The 20965-nt window shown below is 45.2% G+C and overlaps 1 protein-coding gene across 3 annotated transcripts in view; it reads right to left on the reverse strand.

Annotated features, from left to right (window-relative positions):
* Positions 1 to 19490, reverse strand: part of LOC142659520 (ubiquitin carboxyl-terminal hydrolase 12-like) — a 90348-nt gene extending 70858 nt beyond the window's left edge. The window contains exon 1 of one of the 3 annotated variants that reach the window (XM_075835728.1): positions 19019 to 19485. In XM_075835728.1, the coding sequence (XP_075691843.1) occupies positions 19019 to 19066 (48 nt within the window). In that variant the 5' untranslated portion in view covers positions 19067 to 19485. Of the gene's footprint in view, positions 1 to 19018 lie in introns of all 3 variants that reach the window. The other 2 variants (XM_075835729.1, XM_075835731.1) reach the window with 2 other exon arrangements.
* Positions 19491 to 20965: the final 1475 nt, after the last annotated feature.

A 20965-nucleotide genomic window follows, 5' to 3' on the forward strand; every position in this document is an offset into this window, starting at 1 on the left:
TTCACACCCCCATTTAAAAAACCCTTTAGCGACCAGGAGAGGGACACAGACACAGACCTTCATGAAATCTCCAGAATTAAAGAGACCAAAATTTGGTATTAAAGAGTTCCTGTCATCTGCCCAATATACTGCAGCATTCGTTTGGTGCCCTATATGCAAATGAGGGCTTTAACCGCCAAGTAGTAGTTACCCCTAGTCAAGTGAGCAGTGTCAACCGCACACTTAACAGGCAAGGCCTCATTTGCATATTCGGCAGGAGCCTTGACTTGCTGTTTATAACCAATGTCCATCTTCATGTAACTTCATGACAAAGAGGAACCCAAAAAAAAATAAAAAAAAAAATTGTACCAATGAAAAGTACGTCCCGTAAAAAAAAAAAAAAAAGCCCTCATAACACTGACGGAAAAACAAAAAAGTTACGGCTCTTGGAAAGAGACGATGCAAAAACAAATCATTTTAATTCAAAAGTATTTTTATTGTGCAAAAGTCGTAAAACATAAAAAAACCTATACATATGTGGTATCGCCATGTACCGACTCAGAGTAAAGGCAACATGTTTGTCACACAGTGAACGTAAATTTAAAAATGCATAGAAAAATGCTTTTCAAATGATGGGCTAGTTTCTCTCCTTCATGCCTCCACTAAGTTAATCAAAAAAACCTGTGGGGTTAAAATGCTCACTATACCACTTGATAAATTCCTTGAGGGATGTAGTTTGCCAAATGGTGTCTTTCCACTGTTTTGGCACTACGAAGCCTCTTCAAACCGGACATGGTGCCTAAAATATATTCTAATAAAATCCACTAGGTGCTCCTTTGCTTTTGAGCCCTGTGTTTCAGTCTATTAGCACACTAAAGCCACGTGTGGAATATTTCTAAATACTGCAGAATCTGGGAAACATGAAGTTGCGTTTCTCTGTTAAAACCTTCTGTTACAGAAAAAAGTGACTTAAAACAGATTTTCTGCAACAAAAAAAAATATGTAATTTGTAAATTTCACCTCCACTTGGCTTTAATTCCTGTGAAACACCAAAAGAGTTAAGAAACTTTCTAAATGTGGTTCCGAATACTTTGAGCGGTGTAGTTTAGTTTTTAAAATCGGGTGTTTTATAGGGGGTTTCTAATATAGGAGGCCCTCAAAGCCACTTCAGAACCGAACTGGTACCTGAAAAAAAATAAAATAGACTTATGAGACGTTCTTGAAAATATGAGAAATTGCTGCTAAAGTTCTAAGCCTTGCAACGTCCTGAAAAAATAAAAGAATGTTCAAAAACGATGCAAACAAAGTAGACATATGGGGGATGTTAACTATTTTGTGTGGTATTCCTATTTGTTATACAATTAGATACATTTAAATTGAGAAAAACGCAAATTTTTGCTAATGTTTTCTCTAAATTTTGCACAAATAAACAATGAATATATCGAACAAATTATACCACTAACATAAAGCCCAATGTGTCACGAGAAAACAATCTCAGAATCGCTTGGATAGGTATAAGCATTCCAAAGTTATTACCACATAAAGTGAAATATATCCGATTGGAAATATGGGCTCTGAGCGTTATGGCCCAAACTAGGCTGCGTCCTTAAGGAGTTAATACTTCAATGCCATCACGGTCATAATTCAGGTTTTAAACAACCCAGCTATGCATGTATGATCAGGGAGATTTTTGGCCTTAGGAACCCACAGAATTACATATTGGCTCAAATTATGATCTCTGGTCCTTGTTTGGTAAGCAGAGTGGTAAAAATGTGCTTTAGAACTTTCTGGTCACATATCACTAGCAGACTCCCATGAGAAATTAGAACTATGTCCGGCAATCTTCCTGTCGTGCATGTAATTAGCACTCCAACTCTCACTAGGCACGGAAGGGGGGGGGGGGGTGAAGGGGTCCAAACGAGACCCTTTAAAATTCTCAGACCTAAAGAGACCATGGCATCAGACCACAGGAGATGCAGCCCAGGATTCCAGTTCTGTCCAGACTCTGTTCTCCTCAGCAGGACCTCGCACCAATATGAGTTAGAGGTCGGTTATTCTTGATTTTATTATTTTTATTTTTATAACAGTTTTTGCTTATATGTACGTCCTAGCTATTTTGTAACCTTTTTAAGCAATGTACTTTCTTAAAATTAATACGTTTATTCTTTGCTGCTCTAACTTTCCCACAACCTCGAAGAGGATAATTATTTCTTAGCGGTGTTAACCCCCTGAATGCTAGTATCCTGGAAGTTAACCGGTTTTAGGCTAGACAGATTCAGTGTCTGTGTGCACTTCTGTATTACCAGGAGCTGTTGTCAGCTCAATACAGCAAGTGGTGGAAGCATTTGGTGTGGATGGGTTTTGGGGGGCACTTAACTCATTGCTAGGCTAATGTGATAGGAGCATTTGAGAGGGAGACTGGAAAGCGGAGTAACTCTTTACAGTCACGTTCAAGTCACGTGTGCAGCGAGTGGTGATCATTACAGTGTCCATAACCTTTAAAGAGAATTATTACCTCCTTCCTTGCCTGGAAACAGGAGTAAAGAAAAATTTGGATAATATCCATAGGCATAATAATAGATCTGTCTGGGTTTGCAATTTGTCATTACGCAATCAAATTTTATGTTTCTAAACGGATATAAACACAGACAGTAGACAGTGTTCGCATGAATGCATACAAGATTTGTGCTCATTACGTTGAATGTGACCTTTATGTATATTTATATCTATAAGGTGTACGTTTTCTTTCCTAGTGCAAAAAAATAAATAAAAAAAGGAAACTGACTGAGAACGAGGCAGGGAGACACAGACACACCAACGCTGCTGCTTCTAGTGAGTGTTAAGCCGGGTTCACACAAGCATGTTCGGTCTATAAAATACGGACCGTATGTCGGCTGCATTTCCCGGACCAAACACACTGAGGGAGCCGGGCTCCTAGAATCATAGTTATGTATGACACTGGGCATCCTCGCCACACTGCGGAAAACTATCCCATACGTAATCATGTTTTCAGTACGGGACAGTAGTTCCATGGAGGAACTAAACCCTGTTCTAGCTTTTTGCGCTCACACTGCCTCCCGGCCACCTACTGAATATATAGTTGGGAGTTAAGGAAACAGTGTAACTCCCTGAGCTACGCGGTTTCCGTAACTCCCATAGAAGTGAATAGTAGTTACAAAACCAGCGTAGCTCACATGCTACCTTGCTTCCATAACGGCCATTGACTACTATTGGAGTTCCAGAAACAGAGTAGCTCAGCGACCCCCACCATTCACCAAAACAAAGCGGTATATATGCTCGGGTGAGCGCTGGGCCGCTTCGTTTTTTTCTCAGAATTGGTGTACGGGTTCATAGACCTATTGAGTTTTAGTGATCGTTGAGTATCTCACTGCTCGGACCCCCTGATCAAAACTTCTGACATGTCACTATGTCATAACCTAACCGAAAAAGCAGCATGAATCAATATGGCCCAAACATATAAAGTATAAGAAGTAGACATATTATAATCTATATGGGCTGATTAAAGGGTGTACACCACAAAGCATCTAAACTGTCCCGCTTTTAACTGCGGTTTATGGACTCCTCATTTTAATCTATTGTTAATTGCTCCTCATGTATTTCAATAAAGTATTTTTCTCTTTTCATTATTCCTTGTGCTTTGTGAGCATCTATTTCCTTTAGGTTATATATGTCACTATGACATGTCAGAAGTTTTTTCAAGGTTTAGTCACCTTTTAATACAATTTATGTCTGAATTCTAGCATACATTTACAGAGTTCTTACACAATGACATTATTTTTTATTTATTTCAAGAAAGTATCTGCCAGCAATTTAAGATCTGTTGTAGGGAATATAATGTTCAGAATATATGAATACTTGATCTCACCAATACAATGTGACACCAAGTAGATATAGAGCAGACAGCACCCCGGCTTCAACTAGTCAGCTCCACGGAGGCATTTTTCCACATTAACATTCTGATCTTAAACAGCTTCCGTAGTCAACGGAAAGGATGCTCAATAAAACCCTATTAGCCCAAACTAAACCAATAGAGACCTCATGAGGTTAGTGGAATCTAAATTACACATGTATGATAAACACAAGGATGGATATTACCAGCGTTAGTTATACTTTAATGAAGTAGAAGTCATAAGAGGCATCCTTCCATTTAGTTTAATAGAAAACATAAGGTATAAGGAACTGCTGTCACCCCAACATCCATATTTTAAGGTTCACACTGCCGTCAGCAGTCCCAGCAGTCTTGTTGGGAAGAATAGAGCTTCATGCAGCGCTTTTCTCTTAATAAAAACTATGGAAACAGTGATGAAATACGTTGGACCCCATTGCTGGTCAATGGGATTTGTCGGACGACACCATCTGTCATGTGACTGTTCCCACTACATCTGGTATCCTCAATTGTGAAGTCCATATTGTCATATGCCAACTTTCAATTCGCTTCTCAGAAACCAATTGGATCAGATCTCACTTTGTTATTGCCACAACAAGCTACCAAAATGACAGCTGCCAAGTATAATAATACATATCACTCACACTTCTATAAAATGGTCATCTGTTCGTAAACTAAGATTTGGTTGGTAATGCTCTAGAATATATAGAAGACTTAATAAAATGTGACCTACCAGATGCAGAACATTATTTATAAGGCACCGTACACACAGCGTTTATGGTCTCTTTTTTACATCTACACCGGGAAAAGCTCCCAATGTATATATTAAAAACGCAGGCTGTGACGGATGCCCAGCAGCGGCATCTGTCACCCATAAACTATTATGGGATCCATTTTAATGGATACACCATGAACCCTATTGACCTTTTCATGACGTATCTGTTAAACGGATCCCAGAATGGTCTATGAGTAACAGATGCCACTGTTGGGCATCCATCACATGAAATTGTCACCCATTGGCTAATATGGCATTACATTTTATGGATATGTCACCTAAAGCCCATAATGTCTACGTTTAACGGATGCCATACGTCAATCATAGAAATCCATTCAGTTGTGTACAATTCACATCCAACTGCGATTTCTGTAAGCCCTCATTTACACGAACGTGATATACGTCCGTGCGACTCGCGTGCTTTTCACGCGGGTCGCACGGACCTATACAAGTCTATAGGGGCATACAGACAGTCCGTGAGTTTTGCTCAGCGTGAGTGCGCTGAAAAAAAACTCACGACATGTTCTAAAAATCTGCGTTTTTCGCGCATCACGCACCCATTGAAGTCAATGGGTGCGTGAAAACCACGAAGGTCGCACGGAAGCACTTCCGTTCGAACTGCGTGATTCGCACAAGAGCTGTCAAACTGAATGTAAACAGAAAAGCACCACGTGCTTTTCTGTTTACAAACATCCGAACGGAGTGTCTTCGAGATGACCGAACCGAACTTCACCGGGTTCGGCCGAACTCGTTTTGACCGAACCCGGCAGGAGACAGTCACTGTCCAGGGTGCTGAAAGAGTTAAACTGGTTCAGCACCCTGGACAGTGACTTCCGATCTCAATATACTTGAACACGTAAAAAAAAAAAAAAGGTTCTGACTTACCGATAACTCCCGGCTTCTTCCTCCAGTCTGACCTCCCAGGATGACAATTCAGTCTAAGTGACAGCTGCAGCCAATCACAAGCCAAGCACAGGCTGCAGCGGTCACATGGACTGCCGCGTCATCCAGGGAGGTGGGGCCAGATGTCAAGAGAGGCGCGTCACCAAGGACGTGTCACCAAGGCAACGGCCGGGAAGTTCTCGATAAGTACGAACCTCTTTTTTTTTTAAACAGGTTACTCGATATGGTGATCGGAATTCACTGTCGAGGGTGCTGAAAGAGTTACTGCCGATCAGTTAACTCTTTCAGAACCCTGGACAGTGACTGACGTCGACTAGCCTCATCTCTGCCGCAGCCGCGCATCATACACTGATGACACACGGAGATGTCAAGTGCCTTTTGCGCACGCAAAACGCACACGCTCGTGTAAATTAGGCCTAAAGAACAGATTTTAATTTGCAGTCAAAATAAGCAAATAAAAAGATGAACAAGATCCCTCAAGTGTTTTTTTTAGGGTTTGTTTTTTGGGTTTATTTTAAAATAGCAAACAAACTGCGTGCAGAATACAATAAACCTTGCCAAAGAGCCAGAAAGATGGGCTGCTGACAAGTTTCTGGCCTGAGAAGAGAGCAGTGGTGGGCAAGTCGATATATGTAGGCTGATGAGTTCAGATATAAAAGGAACTGACTGATTTCACCCATTACCAATTCAAAACACCCTGCCCTCACGCCACAAATGACATCATTCATGCAGTAATTGTGACAGGCGGCAACGTGTTATTTACAAAAACTCAATAGGAAAAGTCTGCCAGCCTGACGCTTGCTTTCAACACAGCAAGAGCATTCCCGCAGTTGAAGGATTTGTATGTTACATTAGGACGGAGAGATTACTGTAATGCAGGAAAGTAAATCGCTTTCACAATGGTAAAGTGTGCCAGTCTCACAGCCGCTCATAGGATGGAAATTATATGTAAAATGACACTGGGAAAATAATTGCTCCAGCATAAAGAGTCATTTACAGCGTAAATATCTGCTATTAGGCCTTTTAGAAATTCTCATGTAATGGAATTACCCAAAAATTGCTGTTTTTTTTCATTTGGAACCAAAGAGCAATATTTACTTGTATCAGCGACAAAACTCCATTGCTGAATGGGGTTGTTGAAGCAGACAGAAAAAAAATCTCTTGCTGCGATATTCACTGTATTTTTCACACGCGGCCAAAAAAAACGCTTTTTCTGCCTCCCATCGATTTCAAATGGGAGGTCAGAGGAGGAACCAAGGCAAGAATGCTGTTTTTTTTTTTTTACTGCGAGCGGCTAAAAAATGCTGTTTGAAAAAACGCCTCCCATAGAAATCAATGGGAGGCGGTTTTGGACTTTTCTTTGCTGCGGATTCAGACGCGGTTTCTGCGTTAAAATCAGCGTAAATTTTTTTTAAAAATGAAACTGTGTGAACTGGGCCTTATATGGGAGTTTCGGAAAACACGTAGCTCCGATGTTTCAGTCTTCCCAGCTACCTCATAACTCAGTGGCCATAAAGCAGTGACAGCAGTACAAGGTAGGAGGGGTTTCAGGAGCAGGGCCGGCCTTAGGATGGCACCCCATGCGAAGTGATCTTTCGGCGCCCTACCCGATCATTAAAAAAAAAAATGCCCCATAAAAAAAAAAAAAAAAAAAAAAATGATAATGCCCCTTTAGTGCCCCATACAGTATAATAGTAATCTAATATATTACAACCCCTTCAAGGACACAGTATTTTGTCCTCTAATTGTGGCAACAGTATTATGCCATCTGTAGTGCCCTACACAGTATAATGCCCACAGTAGATTTTGACATACAGCCTCCCTGTAGACCGTGCCATACGGGCCCCCACCTCCTCCTTGTAGACCGTGCCATACGGGCCCCCAGCCCTCCTCTGTAGACCGTGCCATACGGGCCCCCACCCCTCCCCTGTAGACCGTGCCATACGGGCCCCCACCCCTCCCCTGTAGACCGTGCCATACGGGCCCCCACCCCTCCCCTGTAGACCGTGCCATACGGGCCCCCACCCCTCCCCTGTAGACCGTGCCATACGGGCCCCCACCCCTCCCCTGTAGACCGTGCCATACGGGCCCCCACCCCTCCCCTGTAGACCGTGCCATACGGGCCCCCACCCCTCCCCTGTAGACCGTGCCATACGGGCCCCCACCCCTCCCCTGTAGACCGTGCCATACGGGCCCCCACCCCTCCCCTGTAGACCGTGCCATACGGGCCCCCACCCCTCCCCTGTAGACCGTGCCATACGGGCCCCCACCCCTCCCCTGTAGACCGTGCCATACGGGCCCCCACCCCTCCCCTGTAGACCGTGCCATACGGGCCCCCACCCCTCCCCTGTAGACCGTGCCATACGGGCCCCCACCCCTCCCCTGTAGACCGTGCCATACGGGCCCCCACCCCTCCCCTGTAGACCGTGCCATACGGGCCCCCACCCCTCCCTTGTAGACCGTGCCATACGGGCCCCCACCCCTCCCTTGTAGACCGTGCCATACGGGCCCCCACCCCTCCCTTGTAGACCGTGCCATACGGGCCCCCACCCCTCCCTTGTAGACCGTGCCATACGGGCCCCCACCCCTCCCTTGTAGACCGTGCCATACGGGCCCCCACCCCTCCCTTGTAGACCGTGCCATACGGGCCCCCACCCCTCCCTTGTAGACCGTGCCATACGGGCCCCCACCTCTCCCTTGTAGACCGTGCCATACGGGCCCCCACCTCTCCCTTGTAGACCGTGCCATACGGGCCCCCACCTCTCCCTTGTAGACCGTGCCATACGGGCCCCCACCTCTCCCTTGTAGACCGTGCCATACGGGCCCCCACCTCTCCCTTGTAGACCGTGCCATACGGGCCCCCACCTCTCCCTTGTAGACCGTGCCATACGGGCCCCCACCTCTCCCTTGTAGACCGTGCCATACGGGCCCCCACCTCTCCCTTGTAGACCGTGCCATACGGGCCCCCACCTCTCCCTTGTAGACCGTGCCATACGGGCCCCCACCTCTCCCTTGTAGACCGTGCCATACGGGCCCCCACCTCTCCCTTGTAGACCGTGCCATACGGGCCCCCACCTCTCCCTTGTAGACCGTGCCATACGGGCCCCCACCTCTCCCTTGTAGACCGTGCCATACGGGCCCCCACCTCTCCCTTGTAGACCGTGCCATACGGGCCCCCACCTCTCCCTTGTAGACCGTGCCATACGGGCCCCCACCTCTCCCTTGTAGACCGTGCCATACGGGCCCCCACCTCTCCCTTGTAGACCGTGCCATACGGGCCCCCACCTCTCCCTTGTAGACCGTGCCATACGGGCCCCCACCTCTCCCTTGTAGACCGTGCCATACGGGCCCCCACCTCTCCCTTGTAGACCGTGCCATACGGGCCCCCACCTCTCCCTTGTAGACCGTGCCATACGGGCCCCCACCTCTCCCTTGTAGACCGTGCCATACGGGCCCCCACCTCTCCCTTGTAGACCGTGCCATACGGGCCCCCACCTCTCCCTTGTAGACCGTGCCATACGGGCCCCCACCTCTCCCTTGTAGACCGTGCCATACGGGCCCCCACCTCTCCCTTGTAGACCGTGCCATACGGGCCCCCACCTCTCCCTTGTAGACCGTGCCATACGGGCCCCCACCTCTCCCTTGTAGACCGTGCCATACGGGCCCCCACCTCTCCCTTGTAGACCGTGCCATACGGGCCCCCACCTCTCCCTTGTAGACCGTGCCATACGGGCCCCCACCTCTCCCTTGTAGACCGTGCCATACAGTCCTCCACCTCTCCCTTGTAGACAGTGCCCCCAAACAAAAACTGTACTCACCTATGCCCCGTTCCCACGGCGAACGGAGATGCTCCACGACTGGGTCCTGTAGCCTAGTACAAAGTTCCCAACCTTTTCGGACTCGAGGCAGCACTGGAAAAATAAAACTTCCTCAAGGCCCCCCTACCAAGAATTGTTTTGCGAAAGACAGAAAACACCTTAAAAAAAAAAATAATAATCTGCCTTAAAATTCCTTCAGGAATTTTGAATTGACAGCGTTGTGACTTTTTTTTTCTGTGTTATTTCTTAAGCCGTTGAAGCTAATGCAAAAGACGCAGACAAAAAAAGCTCCAAACGGGCACCGCAGGTATTTTCTGCCTCCTATTAATTTCAATTGGAGGTCAGAGGCGGAAACCACTTGAAGACCATCAGCCCCCCACCCACAGTAAAATGACCATCAACCCACCACACAGATTCCCCCTGGTCGGGAGCGCCACACAGCCCCCTGGTCGGGAGCGCAACTGTAGGAGGGATTCCACTCCTGGAGTGCTCCTTAATGTCTGTCCATATATGGACAGTGACGCCATTGGCTTCTCCTGGAGTGGAATCCCCGGTCACAGCGTCTGCATTACCATTGATTTCAATGGTAATGCTTCCGTTACAAATGGTTCTGTTTGTCTCCGTTCCGTAAGGTTTCTGTTTTTTTTAGCAGAAACAATAGCTTCTACGTTTAAAGGCCCTGTTTACACTGAGGATTTTGCAGGCAAAAAAAAAAAAAAAAAAACTGCCTCAAAATTTGGACCTGCCTGGCAAAAAAAGCCACGTAAAACGCTTTCTCTGCCTCCCATCGATTTCAATGGGAGGTCAGAGGCGTAAATGCTGCAAGAAAAACATGCCGCTATATTTTTCCTGCGAGTGGCTAGAAGTCATTTTGGAAAAACAAACGCCTCCGCCTCCCATTCAAATCAATGGCAGGCAGGTTTCAGCCGTTTTGTGGAGCGGATTCAGACGCATTTACGCGTCAAAAAACTGGGCCTAACTCTGCCTCTCTTAAAACCCCTGGCGTTTATCCGATACGATTGGGAGAGGTATCGGCCAGCCATACATTCCAAAGTAGTATTAAATGGCTCCGATTCAAATGAATGGGTATCTATTTGGAGGAGACCGCCTGAGTTGAAGCTATTCTTACTCAAATGTGCTTATGAACAGGGATTGTCGCTAAGGGCCTGTTCACAACAGCGTTCGCTTTCCGTTCCGGGGTTCCGTCTGAGGTTTCCGTCGGGTGAACGCCGCAACGGAAAGTGAAACTACAGGTTCCGTTTCAGTCACCATTGATCTCAATGGTGACGGAAACATCGCTAATGGTTTCTGTTCGTCACCATTCCGGCAGGTTTCCGTTTTAACACCGGAATCAATAGCGGAGTCGACTGCGCTATTGACTCCGTCGGAAAACCGTAAACCTGCCGGAATGAGGACGAACGGAAACCATTAGAGAGGTTTCCGTCACCATTGCTATCAATGGTGACTGAAACGGAAGCTGTGGTTTCACTTTCACTTTCCGTTGCGGGGTTCACCCGACGGAAACCCTGGAACGGAAAGCGAACGGTGATGTGAACAGGCCCCAAGTCGTGTAAAGAAAGCAATTTAAAAAAATTCTGCTTCTGAAATATTTACAGTACCCATTATTTGTTGGTTACATTATGTTCAAAAGAATACAATATTATGTACTTCAGGAGTAAGTAAATCCACTAGGTGGCTCCCAATGAAAGCAATTGGAGCGCAGACAGCGGCGTGAGGGGATCCAGTAACAAGGAGACGACAGAGGTACCCGACAATCACGCTGCAGAGCCGTTCATGCCGTGTCAGCGAGTCATTCGCTACACAACCCAAAGGAAAGAATTACTTTAGGGATTAAGGATAATGTATGTGTGAAAACAGCAATGCTTACTCAAGTGCCCTTCACATGCCTCTCTGAAGTAAATGCATAGCAATTTAGCTCAAACGCTGGGACGTACAGGCCTCTATGATTAACAGATCGTCTGGTTCCATCCAGCAAATCATTGCAGTATCAGCCTCAATATTGAACGGTTCCACTTTGTGACGGTGGTTTCCTCAAGTGCTAAGCCAAGTACCATCGGCGTGAGGAGAGAACAAATCAGTTTCACAAGAACTCCCTACATGTAACCAATTCCAAACACCACTTACTTCTACCATCAGACACATGTAAAAGTTGTCATTGATTTCCAACGGTCTGTCAGAGAGAGACAAAGCCATAAACTGTAATGCATTCGGACCTCCAAGTGAAGCAAAGAGCGACTGTTGGACCCAAAATGTGTGGGACACTGTCGAGCGCCACGCACGCTTCATTTTAACAGTCAGGGTTTGTGTATAGTCCCACTGAAGAAGTGAGGCCTCATGCACACTGCCGTGCCCGTATTTTTAGCCCGTTCTCCCATACAAAGTATGGGAGTACGGCCTGTAAAACGCAAAAGATAGGACATGTTGTATCTTCTGCGGTACAGTTCTACGGCACGGACACCTATCCGTAGCGATACGGAAAGGCGTCCGCGGCCAATAGAACTGAATGGGTTCGTAATTGCGGACCATATTACGGAGATTTTTTACGGCCGTGTGCATGGGGCCTTAGTCAGATCTGAAATGATGCTTTATAAGGGTTGTACGGATGGTCTGGTACTGCCGCCAAATCAATCTGCCCCTCTTGTACTGTCTGCAAGTTAACAAAATGTTCCTTCAACCCCTTGGAGACATGGCCAATTTCAGTTTTTTCTTTTTTGTTTTTTCCTCCCCGCCTTCCAAAAGCCATAACCTTTAGTTTTTTTGTGGACATAGCCGTATGAGGGCTTGATTTTTGCGGGACAAGTTATAGTTTGTCATGGCCCCATTGCTTGTACCACATAATGTACTGGGAAGCTGTAAAAAAATTGTGGGGTGAAATGGGATTTTTTTGAGAGTTAAGGTGACCAAACAGCAATTTGCATGTTTTATTTTTTTTACGGCGTTCACCGAGCCAGTTAAACAACGCTATGTTGTGATAGTTCTGACTTTTACAGACACTGTGATACCAGTTGTGTTAACAAATTTTTTTTAAATATTACTTTAGGGGAAAAAAAATTGTTTTATTTTAACTTAATTTTTTTAAACATAAAAAAAAAAAAACAAAAAAAAAAAAAACTTTAAAGTCCATGCACACGACCGTATTTTCGTCTATCCCGAAATACTGTCCGTAAATATGGATCCGTTGGCATTTGTATTTCATCCGTATATACGGAAGGGCATACGTAAATACGTCCGTATTGCATTCGTACATACGGATCCGTAAAAACATGCAAATAAGGTCATCAGCATGTTGCATAGCAACGCTTCCGTAAATAAAAACGGTATATGGATGCACATCCGTATTTACGGAAGCTCCCAAAGGCTATGGGAGAGTCCTTGCCGTGATTATTGACAAGAAAAGGACAGGTTCTATAATTTTTTCAGCACGGACACCCATCCGTAAAAAAACTGAAAGGTGTCCGTGGCCAATATAAATAAATGGGTCCGTAATTACGGTATTTACTGATGAAAAATACGGTCGTGTGTATGGGTTAGAACGCTTTTTTTAAAAATTATTTTTTTTATTAGTCCCCCTAGGAGATTTGAAGCAGCAATCGTTGGATCGCTTGCATGGTATACTGCAGTACTAATGTATTGCAGTATATCGTGATACTGACAGTCTCCTTTGAAGCCCTGCCAGAGACAGAGCTTCAAATGAGTACAGAGATGGCAGACCTGGGGGCCTTTATTACTATTGACCGCGGCATTTAAAGAGGCTCTGTCACCAGTTTATAAGTGCCCTCTCTCCTACCTAATCTGATAGTCGCTGTAACGTAGAGAAGTTTTGTTTGCTTTTTTTTTTTTTTTTTTAACTTTTCTTTTTGACGGAGTTATGACTATTTTTCGTTTTATGACAATTTCTTCTTAAAGCCCGAGTGGGCGTTTTTTTACTTTTGACCAAGTGGGCGTAGTAAAGAGAAGTGTATGACGCTGACAAATCAGCGTCATACACTTCTCTTCATTCATGTTCAGCTGTACTTGCAGCACAGCGTGGTCTCGCGAGATCACGCTGTGCTGTCAGTTACTCCCTCATTAACTTTACCAGAGTATCGGGAGAATGACCAGACATCACCTTCCGCCAGGATGTGATGTCTTTTCATTCTCCTGACACTCCAGTAAAGTTAATGAGGGAGTAAGTGACAGCACAGCGTGATCTCGCGAGACCACGCTGTGCTGCAAGTACAGCTGAACATGAATGAAGAGAAATGTATGACGCTGATTTGTCAGCATCAAACACTTCTCTTTACTACGCCCACTTGGTCAAAAGTAAAAAAACGCCAACTTGGGCTTTTAGAAGACATTGTCATAAAAACGAAATAGTCATAACTCCGTCAAAAATAAAAGTTTCTTAAAAAAAACAAAAAAAAGTTATCTAAATTACAGCGACTATCAGATTAGATAGGAGGTAGGGCACTTATAAACTGGTGACAGAGCCTCTTTAGGCCTGATTTACACGAGCGTGTGCATTTTGCGCGTCCAAAAAAATGCAGCGTTTTGCACGCGCAAAAGGTACTGTGTCGCCCTCGTATGATGCGTGGCTGCGTGATTTTCGCGCAGCCGCCATCATTATGACACTGTTTGTATGTTTGTAAACAGAAAAGCATGTGGCGCTTTTCTGTTTTCATTCATACTTTTTACTGCTGTTGCGCAAATCACGCGTGTCACACGGAAGTGCTTCCGTGTGCTGCGCATGATTTTCATGCACCCATTGACTTCAATGGGTGCGTGATGCGCGAACAACGCACAAATATCGGACATGTCGTGAGTTTTACGCAGCGGACACTGCGTGAAACTCACGGACAGTCTGCACGGCCTCAAAGACTAACATAGGTCCGTTCGAGGCGCGTGAAAATCACGCGCGTTGCACGGACGTATATCACGTTCGTCTAAATAAGCCCTTAAGGCGTTAAACAGGTGGAATCATAGCGAACTTTGATTCCGGTCGCTGGAGTGAGGCATCGGCTGTGTAACACAGCCGTCACAGGCAGAGAACGGAGCGTGCCCAGCCGTGAGCGCGCTCCATACTTCCCCTAGATGACAGCAACCTAATAGTACGTGGCATGCCGACAAGGGGTTAAGTTTAATGGTTAGTCCATCTGATCTCCTTACTTCTAAGTGCCTGTTCACATTAGCGTTGCCTTTCCGTTGAGGGGTTCCGTCTGAGCTTTCAGTCAGGGGAATTCTCAACGGAAAGGCAAACGTCAACCATAGCCTACGTTTGCATCACCATTGATCTCAATGGTGACGGATACTTTGCTAATTGTTTCCGATTGTCTCCGTTGTGAAAGGGATCCGTTTTTTTTACCGAACCAATAGCGCAGCCGACTGTTTCAAATAATACTGTTCTAACCCGATTTTCATCCTCTCGTCCTTGAATGTCTCCCTTATGAGTTCTAGCTCTTCTCCATTTCTTCTCTGTGTCTAGTCTCCTCAAGGCGCAGCAAGTAAATAGTTTGCTTTACCAAAAAAGAAGAACATAATAATGGCTCATGCACACAACTGTGTTCTTCTTCAGTGTGCTAGACGCATTTTTTTCCGGACAGCACACTGACCCATTTATTGGGCCATGTACACATCAGTGTTTTTTGCGGATCCGTTGTTCCGTTTTCCATGTTATAGAACATGTTCCATAATTACTAGTTTTTGCATACCCATGCTGCCTTTCAAATCTATGGCTCTGCAAAAATATCAGCATTTTGCCGTACGAAATGGCTGCGGAAGAGAATCAGAGGCAAATACGGACACTAGGATCAGTAGTTTGCGGCCCGATCAATTGCAACGGTCGTGTGCATAAGGCCTTATACCTAAAATTGAGAACGTTCTCAGTACTTGCGGACTGTGGGATTGCACTATAAGCAATGCAAGGCATGGAAGTCAATTAGAGGAGAAGTGGTTCCCAGCAGTGCGATCTACTTATTAGACTAGGGATCCACAACCCAAAGGGTACAACCCCACTAGTTGTGTTAGCATGTGGCCGAAACACCACTAATACGTGGTTACCAGTGGTCGTACGATTTTACCATTAATACATGGCAGAATTGTGTGGTCATTGGCCACCGCGAGCAAGCAGGGTTTCGACCGTCACGATATTGGCCCGTACTCAAAGAAAGTTTTGATATGTGAACAAACCCATTACAGTGAACCAGTCACATATCGCGCACATTGCCCACAATGTTCAATCATCCATTAAATTCCAATTTCACGTACTGAACCTGCATAATACGTGATTATTTTAGGGGTGGACCAGTCATCGCCTCAAACAGGCACGTAACTGGCCAGACTACTCTTATTTGCACCGGGTGATATAGAGTAAAGGCTGAAAACAAAAATGAGATCAAATACATATGAAATCTAATAAACGTAATGAAATGATTCTGTAAAGTAAACAGTAAAAATACGGAAATGAGAATCTACTCCGACATCGCACATTACCAAACACTTTGAATATGGCGATAACAGTATGGTATAAAACAAGAGAACAAAGTGTAGACATAGAATAACAAATAGTAAATGAGAGCAAGATCAGGTTTCTACATGAGAGAAGGGGGGGGGGAGAAAGAGAAATTCAAGAGTCAGTAGCTGAAAAGTAGGAAGCAGCAGGATATTTTATTTAATAGGGTATTCTACACTTCATAAAACGTAAAGAAGAAAAAAAAAAAATCTAAAATTTGTTATAAAAATACTGGAAGAAAAAAAAAAAAAAAACATCGCGACCTACAACCAAGTGTTCCTTCCTGGACGACATGCATTCAGCAGCTTCAACCACGCATAGAGCTGGATGATAGAATGGTTAGTATCCAGCAACATTGGTGACGGCAGAGGCGGTCACTAACCGATCCTCCAGAGAGACGAGAGCATACAGCGGCTGTCAAATAATACTATAGATTGATACATAGATCACAGATCGATAGAGGACCAAAAATTTACATGAAGAGTATGAAATAATTGGCAAATCGGAAGCACAAAAATCTGCTACATGTAAATGGGGTTCTGAGAACCCCATTCACATGTATTTTACTGTACTCCGCGACAGATTTTTAGCACAGATTCCACACAAATTGACCACATCCGAACAAGATCTTAGACTGATGAGATTTAGACAAAAATCACTTTGGTTTACAATTGCTGCACAATTAAAGACTGACAATTCACAGCATTAAGGCTGGATTCACACGAGCACATTACGTCCGTAATGGACGGAACGTATTTCGGCCGCAAGTCCCGGACCGAACACACTGCAGGGAGCCGGGCTCCTAGCATCATACTTATGTACGACGCTAGGAGTCCCTGCCTCTCCGTGGAACTACTGCCCCGTGGTGAAAACATGATTACAGTATGGGACAGTTGTCCTGCAGCGAGGCAGGGACTCCTAGCGTCGTACATAACTATGATGCTAGGAGCCCGGCTCCCTCCAGTGTATTCGATCCGGGATTAGCGGCCGAAATACGTTCCGTCCATTACAGACGTAATGTGCTTGTGTGAATGCAGCCTAAGAATGAATGGTTTATCTGCCGTAGCAAGGCTGGGTTCTGCCGCAAGGCGGTCGTGGTCAAAATGCTCTTTTTGCCATAGACTGCGGCAAAATCGTGCTTTTTTTGCCCTAATTTTCGCAAAAATGCGGAATAATGGGCAGTTTTGCCACAGTTTGCGGCTAAAAAATACAATTTGTCCGCGACATTCAAACCCAGCCAAACAAAGGATCAGGCATATCTAAATCCATGTTTAGATCGGCCATCAAAAAAAAAAAAAAAGTCGGGAAGCCACAAGATAGTCAGCAAATCACCAGAAACTACTGACTTTTCTTGTGTATGGACAGTTTAAGGCCCCATGCACACGGCCGTAACAATTATCTGTAATTGCGGACCATAATTACGGTCCGCAATTACGCACCCATTCACTTCTATTGTCCACGGACACCTTCCCGTATATTTACGAGAAGGTGGCCATGCCGTAGAAACATTCTGCAAAAGATAGGACATATCCTATCTTTTGCTTTTTACGGACCGTGCTAGCATACTTTATAATGAAAGCACCGCCCGCAGATGTGGACGACTGTCCGCAGCTGACCGTGCCCGTGATTACTTTTGAGGTAAGGTCGTCAGATCTAAATACAGCTATCCAGCCCCGACTATATCTACATTTACTGCTTCACCGGACAGTCACTTTAGGAGAATTTGCAGCCGACATTGAATAGAGACCACCAGTAAACCCAAGTCAAAAATAAACAGACCCCCGGCAATTCAAAACCTGAGGGAATTTTGAGGTACATTTTGTTTGCCTGTCAAAAAACTGTGTGAACGTACCCTAAAAGGCGCCAATTATAGCGTTCCATTAATTATATTCCTGTATACTTTCACAACATTAATATACCCATTATGTAAGACTCCAGGATGTGCGTCATAATATCCATATTACTATTCCCGTATGTTTTCTCCCGATAGTACTATGAGAATGCAGCAACGGGGGGTCACTTCTGTGGCGGCCATTGAATATCTTACACAAATTTACGACCATCTAGTCATCCCAATAGATGGAGGCATACAGTGGGGTCCTCATTTATCTAAACGGTCATTGTTGCCCATAGAAACCAATAGGAGCGCAACTTTTTTTTCAGAGTAGTTAAAGAAAATAAAGCTGTGCTCTGATTGGTTGCACCGGGCAATAACATTTTTCTGTTAGACAGCTTTGATAAATGAAGCCCTGTGTTTTATAAAGTTATCCCCCCCCCTCCCCCTTTGCTACACGTTCCTGGGGTTGTTTGAAAAGATCACAAAAAAAACTGAAAATCTACGACCGCAGTTGATAAATCGGTATGGGGAGCAGATATCCGGTACATGCATAGTGCCCTCTCATAGCACATGGACAGGGCAGCATGGACTGTTCCTACCCCACTAATAGAGGACAGATTATGGATGGACAGTCACAGTGTGCCAGTATGAAGCAGGTGTGCCCATAACCCAAGATGCAGGAGTGACCAGCCAGAGAGGCCTTCATATTACCTACCTTATGCCCACCCTGAGCACATGCCCCCCACCAACTGTGACAGGACCTGCAGAAAAATGGGGTAACTACTACTGGAAATAGGTCCTCAGTACATACCTGGCATTTTTACTATGACACCTGAAGCTTTAATCATATTTGTAACCATAAAGGGGCGTGGTTAGTCACGTGATATGACATTTCTTATATTAGACACACAAGACGAGACCTAGTCACACGGTGCGGTCCGCACTTCACAGCGCAGTCCTCCGCACTCTGTATAGAGAGGCAGTGGGCTGCAACCTGACGCATCTCCGGCAGACCCGGGCATGCTGGGAGCTGTAGTTGTATAACAGCTGGACAGCCCCAGATTGCAGAGAACTGCAGTAATATAGTGCTATGCAGCTGGATACATCTGTATACATGAGGGTGTCGGCCGGACCGCTCCATCTCCTGTATACAAGTGCCTGACATGCCAGCTCACAACATATTACTCTGCACATCCCTGTACCTCGCCCCCAAACCCCTGACAGTTTTCACTCACATCCAACATACCAGTTCCCGCATACCTCACTGCCCTGCCCAGCCTCAGGCACTCACCATCGTACAGATCGAGGCGATCTTACGGACGGTCATCAGTACGTCCATCCGCCCTCCTCCACCGTCGCCATGATGAACCGGAGCTCGGCCCTTGACAGCCGCAGCAGGGTCACCGGGAAAGCGTTCCGCCCGCTGCTGTGCTACATTGAAAATGTGCCGACCGGAAACAGAACGCGATGGACGCGCGTTCCCTGTCCAGCTGTGCAACGATTGACGCAATAAAACTGCGGCCGGCGTATATAACGTAGATTAGGGTGGTGTGTAACGTCTCTGCAACCGCTTAGGGTGACCACCAGGCCTCGTTTAGGGCTACAGCAGGGTCTAGAAGGGCGCTACGATGACGTAGAAGTCATGTGGTATCGGCCTGTTACGTGATTCTACTCTGCCGCTTACGTTTGTTCCGTACCCGACGGGTTTGCAGTGTTTAGCACGACTAAAGTTTAGAGGTTATTCCGCTCTTTGTTGCCTCGTACTAGTGGGTACATGGAGAGATTTCTAGTGCGTCAGGGGTTAATATGCTGGGGGGGATTAATGTGAGACACCTATAGTCTTCCGTAGCGGATCGCGTATACTGCACAGCTCCCTCTGCTGGCAGGTCTGTGCTCCTCAGAAGAATGGTAGTTCTTTACCATTTGCTTTCTGATGTTCATAGGGAAACTGCACCAGAGAAGAGCCCCAGATCCGGACAACTCTCTGATATCAACCATTATGAAATTATGGTTTTCATTCATAATAAAATGTTGTTGTTTTTTAATCAGAGTCACTTGAATAATTGGGAAAACTTTGTAATGACCGCTTAGGAGTGCATTGAAAGAGTACAGGACATTGTAAAGGACGTCCTGTATTGTGTTGCTGCAGTTTTTTATTACCCTATTTTCTCACCCCATACAAATGAAGGATGACTCATTTGATGGATGAGAAGAAAGAATAGATGGAAGATGTAAAACTTCTCAATTATCACTCAAAGTAGAATGTTCATGTTTTGGTGGAAAACCAAAAGAGGATTCTAACCGTAAGGATAAAGTTAGGGTGGTTGTACAATCAGGACACCCCTTTGTTACCGAGGATCTGCAATAGTGATCAGTGAATGCTTATTGATTTCAGCAGACATCCTGCCATATAACACATTCCAACAGGTTTCCATAAGGCCACGTTCTGACGTCCACGGCAAATTGCAGTACAATACATGTGCATAGAATTTTCAAGGCCCAATCCACATGTAGCAGAAAAAATCTTCCTGGAATTCAGGACATGGTGCGGTTTTTCATATCTGTAGCATTTGTCTATTATGTTGCAGACATGCCATGGAGTTTAATGCAAAGGATTAAAATTTGCACCATCTGAACTTGCCCTAAGGATAACAGTTGATCACTGAGGCTCCTAGAATATCCAAACTGGAAAACCCTTCTACTTAAAGAGACTCTGTCACCACATTATAAGTGCCCTGTCTCCTACATAAGGAGATCGTCGCTATAATGTAGGTGACAGTAATGCTTTTTATTTAGAAAAACAATTATTTTAAACCACTAGCGATTTTTAGCTTTATGCTAATGAGTTTCTTAATGCCCAAGTGGGCGTGTTTTTACTTTCGACCAAGTGAGCATTGTACAGAGGAGTGTATGACGCTGACCAATCAGCGTCATACACTCCTCTCCATTCATTTAAACAGCAGCATCGCGTTCTTACTAGAACACGATGTGCAGCCACACACAGACATTAACGTTAATCAAGTGTCCTGTTAATGAATATACATGACCTCCAGCCTGGACGTCATGTGTATTCAGAATCCTGACACTTCTGAATCTTTTCTGTGAGATTTCCAGCAAGCCACGCGTAATCTCGCGAGATTACGATGTAAACGAGATTTCGTTTCCCTTGCTGGAAATCTCACAGAAAAGATCCAGAAGTGTCAGGATTCTGAATACACATGACGTCCAGGCTGGATTT

Source organism: Rhinoderma darwinii, chromosome 8 (genome assembly GCF_050947455.1).
Source record: "Rhinoderma darwinii isolate aRhiDar2 chromosome 8, aRhiDar2.hap1, whole genome shotgun sequence".
Classification (NCBI taxonomy): domain Eukaryota; kingdom Metazoa; phylum Chordata; class Amphibia; order Anura; family Rhinodermatidae; genus Rhinoderma; species Rhinoderma darwinii.